This window comes from Phalacrocorax aristotelis, chromosome 20 (genome assembly GCF_949628215.1).
Source record: "Phalacrocorax aristotelis chromosome 20, bGulAri2.1, whole genome shotgun sequence".
Classification (NCBI taxonomy): domain Eukaryota; kingdom Metazoa; phylum Chordata; class Aves; order Suliformes; family Phalacrocoracidae; genus Phalacrocorax; species Phalacrocorax aristotelis.
Genome location: NC_134295.1, coordinates 5,941,560 through 5,956,738, shown reverse-complemented (window position 1 = coordinate 5,956,738; position 15,179 = coordinate 5,941,560). Strand labels below are relative to the sequence as shown.

The window sequence follows — 15,179 nt, the reverse complement described above, 5'->3', positions numbered from 1 at the left end:
AAAAAAAAAAACAACCCACCAAAACCACGGAGGTGCTTTTCCTTGTGTTTATAGAAGATTTTTATTTCCTGATGATTTTTTTTCTCCCCTGGTATATAAATATGCCCAGCAGGGCAGGAAGCTAGCACCCCCGGGGGCAGGCAGGCAGCCCAACTCCCTTCCTTGCCTTCACTACTCCTGTGAAAGCCAGTCCTGCCCTTTGGAGCAGTCGGGTTTCTCATTCCCCACCTTCACACAACCCGATTTTGCTGCTAACTGCTTCCTGCTGCCTCCCAGGGAGCAGGCTGACTTCAGGCCTTATGACAGTTCTGTGCAGGAGCCGATGGATTGGAAGAGGAGAGGAAGGTCTCCTTTAAGCTTCAAATTCAAACTCAAAGTACTGGGGATCGAAGTAATGGATGCGAACGTAGCCGTCCTCACCCCCGCTGCTGTAACTGTACGGGAGGGAAAACAAGACGAAGTCACTGATATAGTCAGGAGGTCACAGTGCCTAGGTTTATACCAGTATTGGACTTTTCTCACACCACCCTGTAAAAACTAATAAAGGAGTCGCAGGATAGAAAAAATAGCAGTGACGCAGCCAAAACGTGCAATCGGGGGTAAGGGAAGCCCCCGGACAGCCTGGGTGGGGGCGGGGAGGCAGCAGGGCTGGACTAGAATTAAGGAAGGTGCTGGCTCCATTCCCACTGCAAAGCCCCCGTGAGCCCAGCCATACCCTAACCAAAAGGTGGGCTAGGCTTGACTGGGGCACACTGCAAGACCCACAGAGATCCTCACCTCTTCCCATCAGGGTGAAAAGCAACGCTGTTTATCGGACCAAAGTGACCCTTCACTCTGCCAAACTCTTCTTCAAAAGCTAGGTGGAAGAACCTGGGAGAAGGAAGAAGATTTAAATTATCACAAGAAGTCAGGAGCCTGGTTAGGGATGCAATCAAGGGTTTTCTCCAAAAAGCTCTGCAAGTTTAATAACTCCTCCAACACTGCCAGGAGCAAGATGCTCTGGGACAAGCACCCCTGGGCTGCCAGGAGCCCTCCAGGTGAGGGCTCAACCCTGCCAGAGGAGAAGGACCAACCTCGCCTCAAATTTGCCGATCCTGGTGGAGGTTGTGGTCACATCCATGGCCTCTTGCCCACCACCAAGCACGACCTGCAAAGGAGAGAAACCAGAACCCTTCAGTGCTGCTTACACCAGGCTCAACAGCAGCAGGAGAGAAGGGAGCCAAACCTTGGGGAAGCCTCCCACTAACACAGCAGATCCCACAGCCTCATGAGCCCGCTTGTCTCCAGGCCCAGAGGAGTTCCCACCTCCCAGACACATTCATTTGAAGATCAGAGGGCACAAAGCCTTGCTCCCTGCACCAGACCACAGTGAAGATCCCCAGACCCATCCCACAGCCATGTTTTTTGCTGGACTGGCAACACTCTGCTTTCCAGCCACCTGGGACAATGCAGGAGCCACAGTAAGACTGTCACAATGAGCGAGCTCGTTCTTACATGATCAAAAATGGGGGAGAGTGCAGCAGAGTTCACCGGTCGCTCCGTCCGGAACGTCTTCAAGTGCTCAAGTGTCGTGCAATCAAATAGCTAGCAGGCAAAAGGGAGAGAATTATTCAGCAAAAGGGCTGCCAGCCCAATGAACTCACACAAATCTGGCTGCAAGGCCTCAGCTGGGCAGATGTTAGCTCTACAGTCGCTCACGGGCACCAAAATCCTAAAAAGCATTTCCCCAGAGTCCCAAAACACCGACCTAAGGTAACTCTTGCCTCTATCATTTTCTGGAGGTAGCAAACTGCAGCCTTAGTTTTGGCAATGTTGTTTCCAATGCCTGGCTCTTCATTCAGCGTGGTGGTGCCTCCCCTTTTTCTCACTGAACTTTCCCACTAAGCTTTGGCTTTGCATCTGCTCAAATTCCTAAGGAGCAAACCTCTGTGACAGCCACGGCTCTGAGCAGAGCTCCTGCAAGTAAATACCAACAGCCCACCGTGTTTCCAACAGGAGGCCTCACCTTGGCTGTGTTGTCCTTGGAGGCAGTGATGAACATGGTCATGTCCCTGGAGGTCTGAATATCGTTGATTTGCTTGGTGTGCTCCTTGATGTTCGAAAGCTGCTCCCCTGACTGAAGGGTAAAGAAGGCAGTTTCAGCATGCTGGCGAGTGAAGCGAGCATACATGCAACTTCTCTATTAAAAACAGTTTAGGAGATGTCACTGTCAGCAGCAGGGCAGATGTTGGTACATCAGCCTTGCTCAAGGGAGTGGCATGTTTTAACTATCCTTCCACGAGTTCTGCTGGTTTGAGCCAAAAAGCCCATGTTCTGTCCCATGACCGCACCAGGAATGCTGCGATGTCCTCCCCCGAGGGTGATGCTGTTCCTTATTGGACTGACCTTGGCACTGAACTGGTTCAGCTCTCCGCTCTCATGTCCTGCGATGATGAACTCTCCCAGAGGGCCCCACACAGCACTAGTGATTTTAGAATCACTGCAGGGGATTTTCATGTAAGGCTCGTTGTTCTCTGCAGGAAGGAAGGAAGGAGACAGACAGACACAGTGGCACTGGCTCCGGCGATCAACGCTTCCCCTTATTCCCTGGCGCAGGCACTGGCCCGGATTTCTCACCGATCTGGCTGGGGTCCCGGAGGTCAAAGAAGCTCACAAAACACTGATAGCCCATCTGCTTGTCTGTGGAAAACATGATGATGTTTCCTCCAAAGTCGAAGCCACACGTCCTCACTGCTGAGCTGGTCTTCACCAGAGCGAGCTGCTTTCCTGAACACAGAGCAGAAACCGTCAGTTGCCTCAGTGGGTCTTTCGCTGCGAGGTTAATGAGAACGAGCAGCCAAACAGCAGGGTCAGAGCGAGGATGAGAGCAGCGGGTGTAGCTGATGAGCAGGTTTGGTGACCTGCAAGCACTAACTGTGTGTTTTGACTGCTCAGGCAGTAAAGTGAGTAAATTGACCAAACAATCAAGAGAAACCAGGTGCATACACAAACCCTCCCCTCCAGCAGTCTGAGTTAGCATTCAGACTTCTTTCAGAGGGGCGAACAAGCACGTGTTACACCGCCACCATGTCCTACGAGCTTTGCAGACTTCAGGGCAGGACAGAGCCATGACTCAGAGGCAGCTACAAGGGAAGAGAAGAGCCTTACCCGTTTCACAGTCCCAGAGCCGACAGCTGTTATCCGCAGAGCCAGTGAGCACATGTCGTGTGTCCCCTAGGTCACTAGTTAGGGAATAGCAGTGCATTCTCAGCCCCAGAAAGCTATTGTCTAAATTCCCAGACAATATTTATACACAGGATTAAAAAGCCATATTACACAGAGGTTGGACAACTTCCATTCCAGAACCAGCAATACTCCAGTACAGAGACGGAGTCCAAATGCTCTCATTTTACAAAACCCACAACTTTCCTCGTGAAATATTAAAGAAAAAGGCTCCAGCTCTCACATTAACACAACCTTTACACATTTTTGTCTCTGCTACCTGCTACCCACATTGGAGACGGAAGACCTCGTGCAACTTGCACTCCCTGAGCTCCCAGCGCCACCACAGCAAAAGCAATGATGCACAAACGAGAGGAGACAGAATCCCAGAACAGTGGGTGTTGGACGGGCCCTCTGGAGCTCACCCCGTCCCACCCCTGCTTGAGCAGGCACCCCCAGAGCAGGGGCACAGGGCCGCGTCCAGGCGGGGGGTGAATGTCTCCAGGGAAGGGACCCCACAGCCTCTCTGGGCAGCCTCTGCCCCTGCTCTGGCACCCGCACAGGGAAGGGGTTTGTCCTCATGTTCAGGTGGAACTTCCCATGTTCCAGCTTGTGCCCGTTGCCCCTTGGCCTAGCGTTGGGCACCACTGAAAACAGTCCGGCCTCATCCTCTTGACAGCCACCCTTCAGATATTTATAAGCACTGATGAGATCCCCCCTCAGTATTCTCCTCTCCAGGCTGAACAAACTCAGGTCTCTCAGTCTGTGCTCATAAGAAAAGTGCTCCAGTCCCCTGATCATCTTCATGCACGCTGCACACGCTATTCCAAACAACAGCCAAGAAGAAAAATACCCAAAAGATGGAGTAAGAGAAAGAAAGCAGAAGAGTTAAATGCACCGTATCGCCCTTGCGTTCCTCTTTAAGAGAAAACAGCGCAGCAGTTGGGAGGAATCAGCTGAAGTGAATCATTTTAAAGAAAATATATGGGACAGACAAACTGGTTTCTGTGATCAAAGGATACAGTCCGCGTCCACGCACCAGACGGCTCCTGTGTGGCCATTGTAGGTGCCCAGCCTCTCTCCATTCACTGAATACCAAACATTGACGATCTGGGGGAAGAAAACAACCGAGCACCCCTCTTACTAGACAGATCAATTAATGGGGCTGATGAACAGTTATGACGGTGTGGGCCGGATTTCACCCGGGGAGGGAAAAGAGGGGCCGGCAGGGCATGCCTCACTCACAGGATCCTTGGCTACGGTGAAAAGCAGGTCTCCCTCCCGGTTGTACTTGATCTGCGTGATGGAGCGCTCATGGCCCTGCAGCAGGATCGGCTTCTGAGAGGGGAGAGACGCCGTTTAATATCTGAGATGAGACGCGGCCTCACACCCCGGTCCCGGGGCCCCGCTGCGGCCCCAGAGCCCCGGGACCAGGCTCCCTGCACCGCCCGACCACGGCTCACCAGCCCCGTCCCCAGTCCCGGTCCCCGTCCCCGCTCTCACCATGGCGGCAACACTGAAGCGAGAGAGAACCCCGCGATCGCTTCCGGGTCAAAGGATGAGCGGGGCGGAAATGGCGTCACCGTCGCTATGGCGCCCGTGGGTGAGATTCCGGGACTGAGGGATGGCGCTGCCGGGCGGGGGGGTGGGGTGTGAACGGGGCCTTCCGTGGGCGGGGGAACGAAGAGTCACCGGCCGGATCTCTGTGGGGTCTTCCCTGAGGGGGGAGGTGGCGGCAGGCTGGGCACGGGGGGGGCTTCCCTGAGGGTGGAACGTGGCCACGGCCTGGAGCCCCGCGGGGCCTCCCGTGAGGGAGGCTTTTGGCACTGCCGGGGGCAGAGGGGCCCTGCAGAGACATCTGGAGAGCTGGGCAATCACCAACTGTATGAAGTTTAACAAGGGCAAGTGCCGGATTTTGCTCCTGGGGCTCGGCAGCCCTGTACAGACAGGCTGGGGAACGAGAGGCTGGGGAGCAGCTCTGCAGGGAGGGACCTGGGGGTTCTGCTCGACGGCAAGTTGGGCGTGAGCCAGCAGCGTGCCCTGGCAGCCCAGAGGCCAACCGTGCCCTGGGGGGCATCGAGCCCTGCATCGCAGCCGGGCGAGGGGGGGGATTGCCCCACTCTGCCCCGCGCTGGGGCAGCCTCACCCCGAGTGCTGGGTGCAGGTTTGGGCGCCGCAGGACATTAAGGGTATAAAGCTACTGGAGAGTGTCCAGAGGAGGCCACGGAGTTGGGGAAGAGTTTAGAGGAGAAGCCATACGAGGAGCGGCTGAAGTCCGTTGGGTTGTTCAGCTGGAGCAGAGGAGGCCGAGGGCAGCCCTCATGGCGCTCGGCAGCTCCCTCCCGAGGGGAGGAGGAGGGGCAGGGCTGGTCTCTGCTCTCTGGTGACCAACGCCAGGGCCCGAGGGAATGGCAGGGAGATGTGCCAGGGGAGGGTTAGGCTGGGCATTAGGGAAAGGCTCTTCCCCCAGAGGGTGGTGGAGCCCTGGAACAGGCTCCCCAGGGAGGCATCACAGCACCAGCCCGGCAATGTTCAAGAAGCACTTGGACAGGGCCCTCAGACAGTGTGCTGCAGGAGAGGCAGCGGCGCTGGTGCTGGTGGCCGTGCTGTGGGGCAGCACCGGGCCGTTCCTGCGGACGGGGGCAGCGGGGCTGGAGGATGTGCGGCGCCAGGGCCACCTGCAGCAGCTGCTGGCCGAGATCCGCTTCCTGGGCCTCAACTACAAGGTGCGATCCTGTCCGGGCTCCGGGGCCAGGGAGGTAGCTGGGTGTCAAACTGCCCTTGGGATCACCCCTGCCTGTTTACTTCTGGACTTGATGCTTTTAATTAAACTGTTAAATATTCCGTCTGTCATCAGAATTGCTTCTTCTCAGTAATATTTAATTTAATTGCCTATAGCACTGCTCTTCCCCCTGCAGAACTGAGACCGCTTTCAGAGGCAGCAGGTCATTAACCCTCATATTTTGCATTAAATAAGCACGGTCTGCCTTCTGCAGATTGGGGAACTGAGAGGTTGAGCAGCTCATGACTGGCAGCGGAATCACCAGTGTGCCACATTTCCGCTGCCAAACATGGCACAGGGCGAGTGGGCCTGGGCTCCTTCGCTGGCCACTTGCTGCGGGGCACATGGCGCATTTGCAAGCAGCAGCTGACAGGCTTGCGTTCTTCCTGCAGTACATGGTGCCGTTTCTGCTCAATCAAGGTGGATCTCTCCTCTTCTACCTCACCTTGGCATCCACAGGTTAGTTCTCATTGCTTCTGTGGAGCACGTTGATTGGGATGTTGGGAGAACCAGTGCTATTGATGATGATAGTGACTCAGCTAAACATCAAGCAGCTGTCTTGTAAGAATCACCAACAAAACAAGTGTCTTATGATTTGTACAAGCTCATCCATTTTAAACTGCTTGAACACAAACTGTTCCATTTCAGATCTGTCCCTGGCAGTACCGCTCTGTAACTCCCTGGCTTTGATAGTCACGCTGGTGACTGGGAGGATTCTGGGAGAGGACATTGGTGGCAAAAGTAAGTTACACTTAAAATATTTCCTCACATTGTTTCCTGCATCTATTTGCTGACTTGATAGTGTGGGCTACCCTCTGGTCTCCCAAAAAACAGCAAACACCCACGCTAGTTAAGTAGTATCTCTTGCTACAGAAGCTGAAAAGGAAGTGAAACAGCCTTGAAAGTGGGCCATAAGTAGTAAATTTGAAGATAGAATTGGCTTTCTAAGCTAACAGAGTTTACAGGCTTGAGCCTTTACCTAACTAGATATTTAACTGTAAAAGAAGCACTAAATAATATGCCCACCATGGAAAATGAATGCCCCATAAGCTCCCAAATGTCAACACCCGTCCTTCTTTTCTTCCCTTACATCCTACAGTAACATTACCCTGCTCAGAAAGTCAGAAAACAGCAGGGAATTTGAAAGCTTAAAACCACCAGGACCTGTCACCATAGCTGTAGGAATGCACTAAAGTGTTTTTTTTTTGTTGTTGTTTAAGCCTGGTTCTCGCTAGGCAGCCATACAGCATCAGCATCATTTTCTTGGAAACACGCTTTGCCGGATGTATACAGGCAGTCCAGACATCCAGACCCCTTCAAAACTGGCCTGGTCCAGGCTGTATCTATCCAGACATTTATGCTATCCCACTTACCATGACATCGGAGCAGTGTGTATGTAGCAGTGAGAAGATATGACTAGTGCCGAACCGTACAAGTTCCCAACACGTTATTGTTCATTCCGGCAGGGGCTGCGGCAGGAATGCTGCTCACTGTCCTAGGAGTCACACTCTGTGTAGCTGGTTCGTGAACAAGATGCAGCGAGAAGCAGAGGAAGAGAACCTCTTCAAAGGTAACCCCCATGGCTGAAGGGGGCAATTCTGCCTCAGCAACAGACCGTTCAGCTCAGTTGGACCTAGGAAGCTGTATTTTTGACACACAGATGTCAAAAAAAAAAAAGAAAATGTGGACTGTGTTCCCTAAGCACCAGGGTGGGACTTGCAAGGACATCCTATTTAATGTCTTAAGGAATGTTTTTGTCTGTGGGTGTTTCAAGGCAAGGATGATTGAATTGTCTTGTTCAGCACTGGAGGGATAATAAATGGTTAATAAAACATTCAAAGGGAGCTTCTGGAACAAAGCAGTTTTTCTGTAGAGAGAATCTATTTAGGGACTCTCCCTTTCGTGGCCAAGCACGTGAAATTGGCTTCCTCCACTGCGCCCAGCTGCAACGTACCAGGTCACGCTGCACAGCCTCTTAGGCGGAGGTTACCACATGGCTTTTCTCCCCTGGAGTCTCGTGGAACGCCTCTCATCTGTCAGATAACAACAGTGAAGCTGGTCCCTAGGGAAGGAAGGGTGTTTTACTTTTCCCTGAAACTACCCAAAATACCAGATAGATCACAGAAGGAAAAAAAAAAAAAGGATCTTTGTTACCCTTGTAATTCATCAGGAAGTCTAGGGAGGGAACTACAGAAAGCCTGGCACAGAGAGGGTTAATACAAGATCTGTTGATTACCATGACTTTTCCTAAATCAGGGAGATGCTCCTAGAACAAGATGACAGAAACAAGATGTATATATTTTTGGGAACAGGTTTGATGGCTGCAAACGTTATCCAAGCGTTCCAAGTCAGACTGACAACGATGCGATGAAATCTCTTTATAAGAAGTATCTGACATAGAACAAACTTCCTGACAGGCATTTTGTTATAAAGGCATGTATTCTGTTCAGTAATTCTTCCGTCCCAAGTTCAGATACTGACCAGCTGAATTAGAGTTCAGAAAAGCAGCCGTATCTTCTGCCACATCATCACACCACAGCGATGAGGAAAGAGGGAAGATCTTCATTATTAACAACATTGCGCATCTGATTCATTGCTCACTGGTACTCTGCTTCTCAAGCCTAGGTGATGAGGATGCTCGACTTTAGAAGAGTTTGTTAATTCATCAAAGAGCTTGGCGGGTCTGTGGCGTTACAGAAATCCACCATTCACATGCTTTTGTTACCTGCAGCTGTGCAGATAGCTGTGTACCTGACTGTCCCACTTCTCCCATCACACCCCCTTTGCGAACTCTTCAGAGCTCTTTGCTGCCAAGGGCAACATCGTATGGTGCTTTCCATCCTCAGAGCTGCTGGCATCCCTTTCCTCTGCCACAGTCTTTTGTGATTTCTCTGAAGTCCGTACCTTTTTGCAGTGAGAAAGAAATACAGTTATTAATGTAGCACTTCACTGTTACAGAAAGATTCTGGGAATAAATCTGGATTCCGTTTCCAGTCTTACCATGGCTTTGGTATGCAAACTTGGATCTCTACATTAAATTCAAAGGTGATTTATTTAATGCCTAGTGATCTCTCCCACTGCAGAGGGGAGCTCTGACACTCAAATAATGATGCCTGTGTGGCAGTGTGATCGGGGGGTGGGGGGCCAGTGGAAAGCAGCACAGAGTGCCCACCCCACTAAGAAATGCCGGCCCAGCCTCTAGAGCAAACACAGGACATCAGGCTCCCCATTGAGCCAAGCCAGGAACTATTAGCTAATTCTTTGCTAGGGCTTGCTCTAATTTAAGTTCAAAGGAGTTGTTTTCCTTTGAAGTCCTAATTAATCCAAAGAGACTACCTAGGCAGAACTGTGAATCACCTACCATATAATGCACATCCTCCCATTACATCAATTCTATATGTCCTTATGAAAAGTTTAAAACATTAATATGCCACAAACAATAAGCATCTTGCAGACATTTTTCACTCAGAATTTTGTTTTTAAAATAACTACTTTTTCCCTTTAAAAAAAAAGATTTTAAACTTGTTACTATCTAAAAAAATGTGTTCAGTCATTTTATGAATTACATGTTTGTGTTTATTTGTGCCAGCTTCTAAGCTTCACCTGGCTACAGGCAAGTTCTGCTTAACTAGGTATATTTGGGGGGGTACTGAATTTTAGTGTAAGAAATCTGAACACAGCCAGGAAGGATATTATATACCTCTTAGAACCATTAAGTGTAATAAATACCTTACTGTGGTGTATCGTTTTGGCTTTTGGTATAAGTTCTTCTGCAACTCTTTGGAACAGGCGTAAGGATAGAAGTGATACACACACACACACACACAAAAAGAAAAAACAAAACAGGGAAGCCTTTGATGCTGTTAGAGCAGTGGGATGCTGTAACTCACATTCCAGAAGGGAAATTTTCATTACCCAGATGACAATCTCTCAGCTTTCTAAAAATGCAAAGCCCTGCAGTTACGCACTGTCCTTTGGTTTCTGAAGTTCCCCCTGGTGGTTATTTTCATCTTTACACATTGCAGAGGGAAGTGCAGCGCTTTGTCAGCCTAACGAACAGGACTTAGAACAAGTGAGAAAATTGAAGGACTTCCCCAAGCAATGGCTATAAACTATCGATTGATGTGTTCTCACAGGCTGTCTCAGAAGGGCTGGCTCTTGGAGTTGGCCCCCCTGCGGCACAAAACCCGCAGCACCGATTGCGGTGGGGCCATGAGCACTTCCCTGCAGCAGTGAGACTCCTAAGAGGACAGAAAATAATTTCTTAGACCTGATCAATGGGTACATCCACCCTTGTGTGTTCATCCCCTTTTACTTCCTGGGCACATTGCATCTCCTTCCTAGGACCTCTGGTTTTATAAACACTTTCTTCTGCAAGGAGAAGAAAAGAGAGAAGCTGTTCAATGGTTATGTGTGGCAGATAGCCATGGCCTGGTCTTGCTGAGGCTACAGAAAGGTCCTTGTATGTGCCCAGATGAGGAGAGGAAAGAAGCAGAAATACGGAAGTTATTGGATGCATCGCTGCTTTCTTTCAGTGCATCTGCAGGTATTTTGTCCTTTAGCGTCAAAGTAAAGCCAGTCTTCCCCTACACCTACAGCAGTGTCCTTTACCTTGATCAGGCCAGCACTGCACATTCCTGTTGCTCCTTCTGTTTTGTCTTGCACGGACAGGTTTAGCGTGGAAAACAGACTCTTCTTCTTTGAGGCGAGATCTCCTGGCTGGCGTTTGCAGTTGTGGAAAAGCAAGTGGGGTCTCGTCTTTCTCTGCAGCGCCTGTGGTCTGCACCCTGCGGCTGTCCAGCTGAAAGCATTCATCACACACTTCTGATTGGCCTTCTTGATAAAACAGTTCATAAATCAAGAGAAGTTTTGCAGGGCAATCCCTAAACACTGCAACTTTCCCCTGTGACCCTTGATCCTGACTGGTGCAAAGCTGTGACACTGCATTCTCTGACCAGGGTGTTCAGTTGATGCTACAAGTGAAACAGATACAGGGAACACATGAAACGCTTTTTGCGGTCACTGCTACCTGTTGAGGTGGTTCAGCAAGAGCAGAGTCACCAGCTCTGTCCTGGGAGGTGGCACAGAGTTCACCAAACTGAAAAGAAAAAGGGAAATTTTAAAAGCAAATAGCACAGATAGCGCAGATGCACATTTCAATGGACAATCTAGGACAGCCCAGCTGTGGGATCTGTAGCCTCTGCCGGGCATTTTACCGGCACAGTGAGCAGGAAAGATATCCTAGCTCCAGGATGAATTCTCCCTGTCTATCAGCCAAAAAGGAGAAGAGGTAAGTGAGGCCACTTTAAGGAATTTTTCTTCAGGCAGTGCGATTTAATTCACGTGTGATCTGGCCATGTAGCAGTCTCTGGCTCCTCTCCTTTGGGAAGGGTGCCAAGCAAGGATGCCATAACCATGGCAATCAGGAATGGAGGTTGCTGTACATGTCCATTGCTTATGGAGGGATGCCTGCACAAAAGCAACTGCGATGACAGCGCAATCGGTCCCGCGCCAGCTGAGCCACCTACCCTTCTGCGGGATTTTTTGCGCCTGCTATTTGGCTGGTTCCTGTAACAAAGAAGCGGTGGATTCTCAGTATCAGGCAATAGTCAGCTGTAAGAGGACACGATCTCCCCTCTTCCCATAAGAGAGCGCCCCTGGAGGTGTTTTTTCTCAGCGCAGGTGGAGCACGCTCCACAGCCACATGCGTTCCTGTTATATCACACAGCCCACCGCAGGCTGGTTAAATTCAATGCCCAGCCTACGGGGCAGGTGCTCCTCAGAGCTCAATGAACACTTAACTGAGAAACAACCAAACCACTTGTTTTCTCTGGCACTGAACTCTGGATTTCCGGCACTAACCCTTACACCGAAAGCTTTGAAAACGCATTCTCTCCTCCTAAACTTCCAACACATGAAGCAAAAACTCAAGCCTTGAAGCAGACAGCACTGAACAGGAGGGCTACAAAAAGGATGGCTTTAGTTGAAGACCACCATGGAGAAGAGTCTTTAAACCATGCAGCCACATTCTACATACCACAGCTTCCCGCACGCAGAATCCCGGGGCACCAGCAGCTCCAAGTAAGGCAGTTTTTTGTACTCTTCATTTCCCACTGCCACGTAGTAATCGCCACTCACCAGCTCCTCCCCACCAGACACCTGGGTTCCGTCCAGCCTGCAGAGCCTCCAGGCAGAGACAGTAAAGGTTTTAGAGCTGTTACAAGACTGAACAACCCCTCAGCATGGAAGCAAACATGCACAAACTGGGAAACAAGACTGCGACAAGTCAGAGAGGATCAGTCAAGGAAGTACGCCAAAATACTACAGCCAACAACCAGTGAGATGCAGTAGATCTCAGCTTTCTCCTTGGGTGTCAGTAAATAGATGTATGAGGAGAAGATAGGCTGTATTTGTTGGATAAAGCCCCTCTCTCTAGACATAAACCTCTTTTTATGCCATGCTTTACTGTTTGCTTATTGCTTTTTCACCAGACCGCTAGCAACATCAGCCCTCCTCACAAAGCACCCAGGACATTGGGGTTACCCCCGATTTAAAGACGAGAAAACCTGAAAAGCAAATGAGACTGCAAAAGCAGGCTAGAAGCATCTGCACTCCTGGTCCTCTGTGCCCACCAGAGCTGCTTATGTTCTGGACGTAAGAAAAGAGGAGTCAGCAGTGCCTTATCTGGATACCCACTTGTTAACAGCTCCACTACGCAGGTTGGCTTTCTCTGTCAGTGTGGCCAGGAGCGTGTCCCACTGCAGTGGGGTGCTCTTGGAGAGCAGCAGCGGGAAAGGAGGGCTCAGCAAATCCCCATTCCGGAAAACACTGCAGTAGAAACAACCCGGAGTGTGCAATAAGCCAGTATACCTGCAGCTGTGGAAGGTGGCAGGAAAAAAGGTAGCCACCAGTGCCTGGCTGATATTTACAACAAATACTTCTGGTAGAAGCTAGGAATTGTCTCTGTGGGGCAGCAATCCCAGGATCTCACAGAGAAATCCCCTCCTCCAGCCTCTGAAAGCATTCCCAGAGACCCTCCAAGGAGAAAACACCGGGGCACTTACTGTATCGTGCGGGGCAGGTGGGTGTGCTTCTGCCATCGTGCGGGGACATTCGACTTCCAGGGAGCCACTGTGTGGAACTAGAGACAGAGTGCACAAGAACGGCAACAGCCCTGACGCCGAGCCTCCCAGGGCTAGCTCATTTTCTCCATCAGGAGCTGCCTGCCCCAGGACACTACCCGCCCTGCCTCCATGCTTGCTGCTGCCAGGTGGGGTTTGTTGTCAGCAACACCAAGGCTGGAGAGGCTCTTCACGTAGCTGAGCATGTTCCAGAATTGCCAGCAAACCTCTGAGCACAGATCCTTCCCCTGCACCGTTAAGGAGGGCGGGAGGTACACAGCAGCAACCCCTACACTGTCTCACATGTCCTGCCGATTCCTGTGGCACTTTTGCCTGATCTCCACCTCGCAGCCTTAAATCTCAGTTTCATCAGTGCCAGCCCTACTCCCTCTCACACCCCCCGGCTCATTCTGCGCCCCCATCTGCCCCTGCTCAGCTCCAGGACTCACCTGCAGACTGTCACTGTTCCTTGTCCCACAGAGCTCCTTCCTTCCATGACTTAAATAGCTGTGAGAACAAAAACACAACGTTGCCACATACCAACTGGGCCAGGGCTGACTAAAGAGCAGCGACAAAATGACCGACTTTGGGTCACTTACTGGGGTCACTTCTGCAACAATTCTCTGCAAGCCTCACCTCATGGTCTCCCTCTCTTCAGCCTAAATTAAAGTCTGCTATGTTTAAGCAATTCCCAGCCAAATTCAGGCCGTTTCAGATTCCCATCCTAAAGACACCCAGAATGTTTTATTCCTTTGTGTTAATCACCAATTAAGGCTCCAAGGGCTGACCAATGTTAATGCAGCCTGGAACCCCACCCCACCACACACAGACACCCCCTCAAGAGTTAGGTGACGCCATGAACGTCTTTAGCTCTCTGTATTCCAGGATAAAGCAAACCAGTTCTGATTTGAGGATTAGGAAAAAAAAAAAACTCCATCAAACCAAAGCAAAAGTATTTGTCAGTGGAGACAGCGTGACTGCGAGCTCTGCTAAGGAAGTGGGCAGCAGAACCTCCCACACGCCACAAAACGAGGTGCACGGGAGCAGCACCGATCACAACATCCTGCCAGAGAACGCATGCCTCCCCCAACGTGTTTTCTTCTGAGAGTCAAGTGACCTTATCAGGAATATTTGCATTTTCCGAGTGATCTGCAAATGTGTCCAGCAGTTTCCAGCAGGAAAAGAAACTAATCAGTCTCCAACTTTCATTGGGTTTGTACCTCTCTTACCTCTTTTTTCCATTCACACCCAATACGTTCCCCGCAGAGGCGATCGAAAGCCACTTACCAAACCCAGAGACCAAAGGTCCATCTACTCACTCAAGCCTTTTGAACTTTTCAAAGCCCGCAGCCACATACTGGCACCCGTCCTGCAGGTCCCGCAGCTCAGCGATGCGGCGGCCGTGCCTGGGTGTGTAGAGGTTCCTCACAGCCAAGGGCGCACGAACACTTTTGGTCACCTCATTCAGAAACGCCTCAAAGGTCAGGAACCGCCGATGGTTCACGACGACTTTCCTCCCAGGGAAGAAGGGGTCACCGTTGCGATACACCACCACATTCTTGGCTGGAGGTGCCAGAGCTAAGCCACGGGAGCCCATCCCCTGTGGGTCAAGCGAGGCTGGCTGACCACAGAGGCGAACAGACCACCACGGGGTGCAGAGGAGAGCCTCCCACCGAGCCCAAACCCTTCCGACCAGCCGCTCTCGTGCTCTGCTGTCCCTTCCCAGCGCAGTCTGGTGTGACTGGCTGTCTCCATGGACGCAGGCTCAGCAGGAGGAAGTTGTGGGCCCGTCTGGAGGCCACATCAAACAAGCTGCAGAGCACCTTTCTGTTTGAGAACCAGGAACCACACAGCTCTTTAATCCTCAAACACGAAGTCCTGTGAGCTCCCTCACAAGCCACTGTGGCCACCAGGCTCAGATTACGCATGGAGGTACAGTACGTGCCAGTATCTTTACGGCAGCAGCTCACATCCCATGCGGAGCAGCGCTATCCAGAAGCTGTCACCCCCTCACCATCGCACGCTACCTGCACAAGTGCAATGGGTTTCTGTCCTGTGTGCACTGGACAAACATC

General features: G+C 51.1%; 3 protein-coding genes across 6 annotated transcripts; 1 reads left to right on the top strand and 2 right to left on the bottom strand.

Moving 5' to 3' along the window:
- Nucleotides 1-33: 33 nt before the first annotated feature.
- EIF3I (eukaryotic translation initiation factor 3 subunit I) lies at nucleotides 34-4,792 on the bottom strand. Its single transcript, XM_075115084.1, has 11 exons — nucleotides 4,705-4,792; nucleotides 4,447-4,539; nucleotides 4,224-4,311; nucleotides 3,148-3,213; nucleotides 2,617-2,766; nucleotides 2,386-2,513; nucleotides 2,006-2,116; nucleotides 1,495-1,584; nucleotides 1,074-1,147; nucleotides 778-870; nucleotides 34-434 (listed from the first exon to the last, which is right to left on the bottom strand). Exons 1-11 carry the CDS (start codon nucleotides 4,705-4,707, stop codon nucleotides 353-355), a joined length of 978 nt encoding a protein of 325 aa, XP_074971185.1. The 5' UTR covers nucleotides 4,708-4,792; the 3' UTR covers nucleotides 34-352.
- TMEM234 (transmembrane protein 234) lies at nucleotides 4,691-7,827 on the top strand. Of its 4 annotated transcripts, none has more exons than XM_075115087.1 (5): nucleotides 4,691-4,800; nucleotides 5,672-5,927; nucleotides 6,376-6,442; nucleotides 6,632-6,724; nucleotides 7,450-7,827. In XM_075115087.1, exons 1-5 carry the CDS (start codon nucleotides 4,706-4,708, stop codon nucleotides 7,509-7,511), a joined length of 573 nt encoding a protein of 190 aa, XP_074971188.1. In that variant the 5' UTR covers nucleotides 4,691-4,705; the 3' UTR covers nucleotides 7,512-7,827. The 4 variants fall into 4 exon arrangements, with proteins under 4 accessions (XP_074971188.1, XP_074971192.1, XP_074971191.1 ...); XM_075115091.1 differs by having other exon boundaries at nucleotides 4,733-4,804; nucleotides 5,776-5,927; XM_075115090.1 differs by having other exon boundaries at nucleotides 4,766-4,804.
- Nucleotides 7,828-8,610: 783 nt separating this feature from the next.
- Nucleotides 8,611-15,122, bottom strand: DCDC2B (doublecortin domain containing 2B). The gene is made up of 8 exons (XM_075115083.1): nucleotides 14,424-15,122; nucleotides 13,554-13,611; nucleotides 13,048-13,124; nucleotides 12,680-12,811; nucleotides 12,021-12,167; nucleotides 11,013-11,081; nucleotides 10,595-10,784; nucleotides 8,611-8,887 (listed from the first exon to the last, which is right to left on the bottom strand). Exons 1-8 carry the CDS (start codon nucleotides 14,699-14,701, stop codon nucleotides 8,756-8,758), a joined length of 1,083 nt encoding a protein of 360 aa, XP_074971184.1. The 5' UTR covers nucleotides 14,702-15,122; the 3' UTR covers nucleotides 8,611-8,755.
- Between the last annotated feature and the right edge of the window lie 57 nt (nucleotides 15,123-15,179).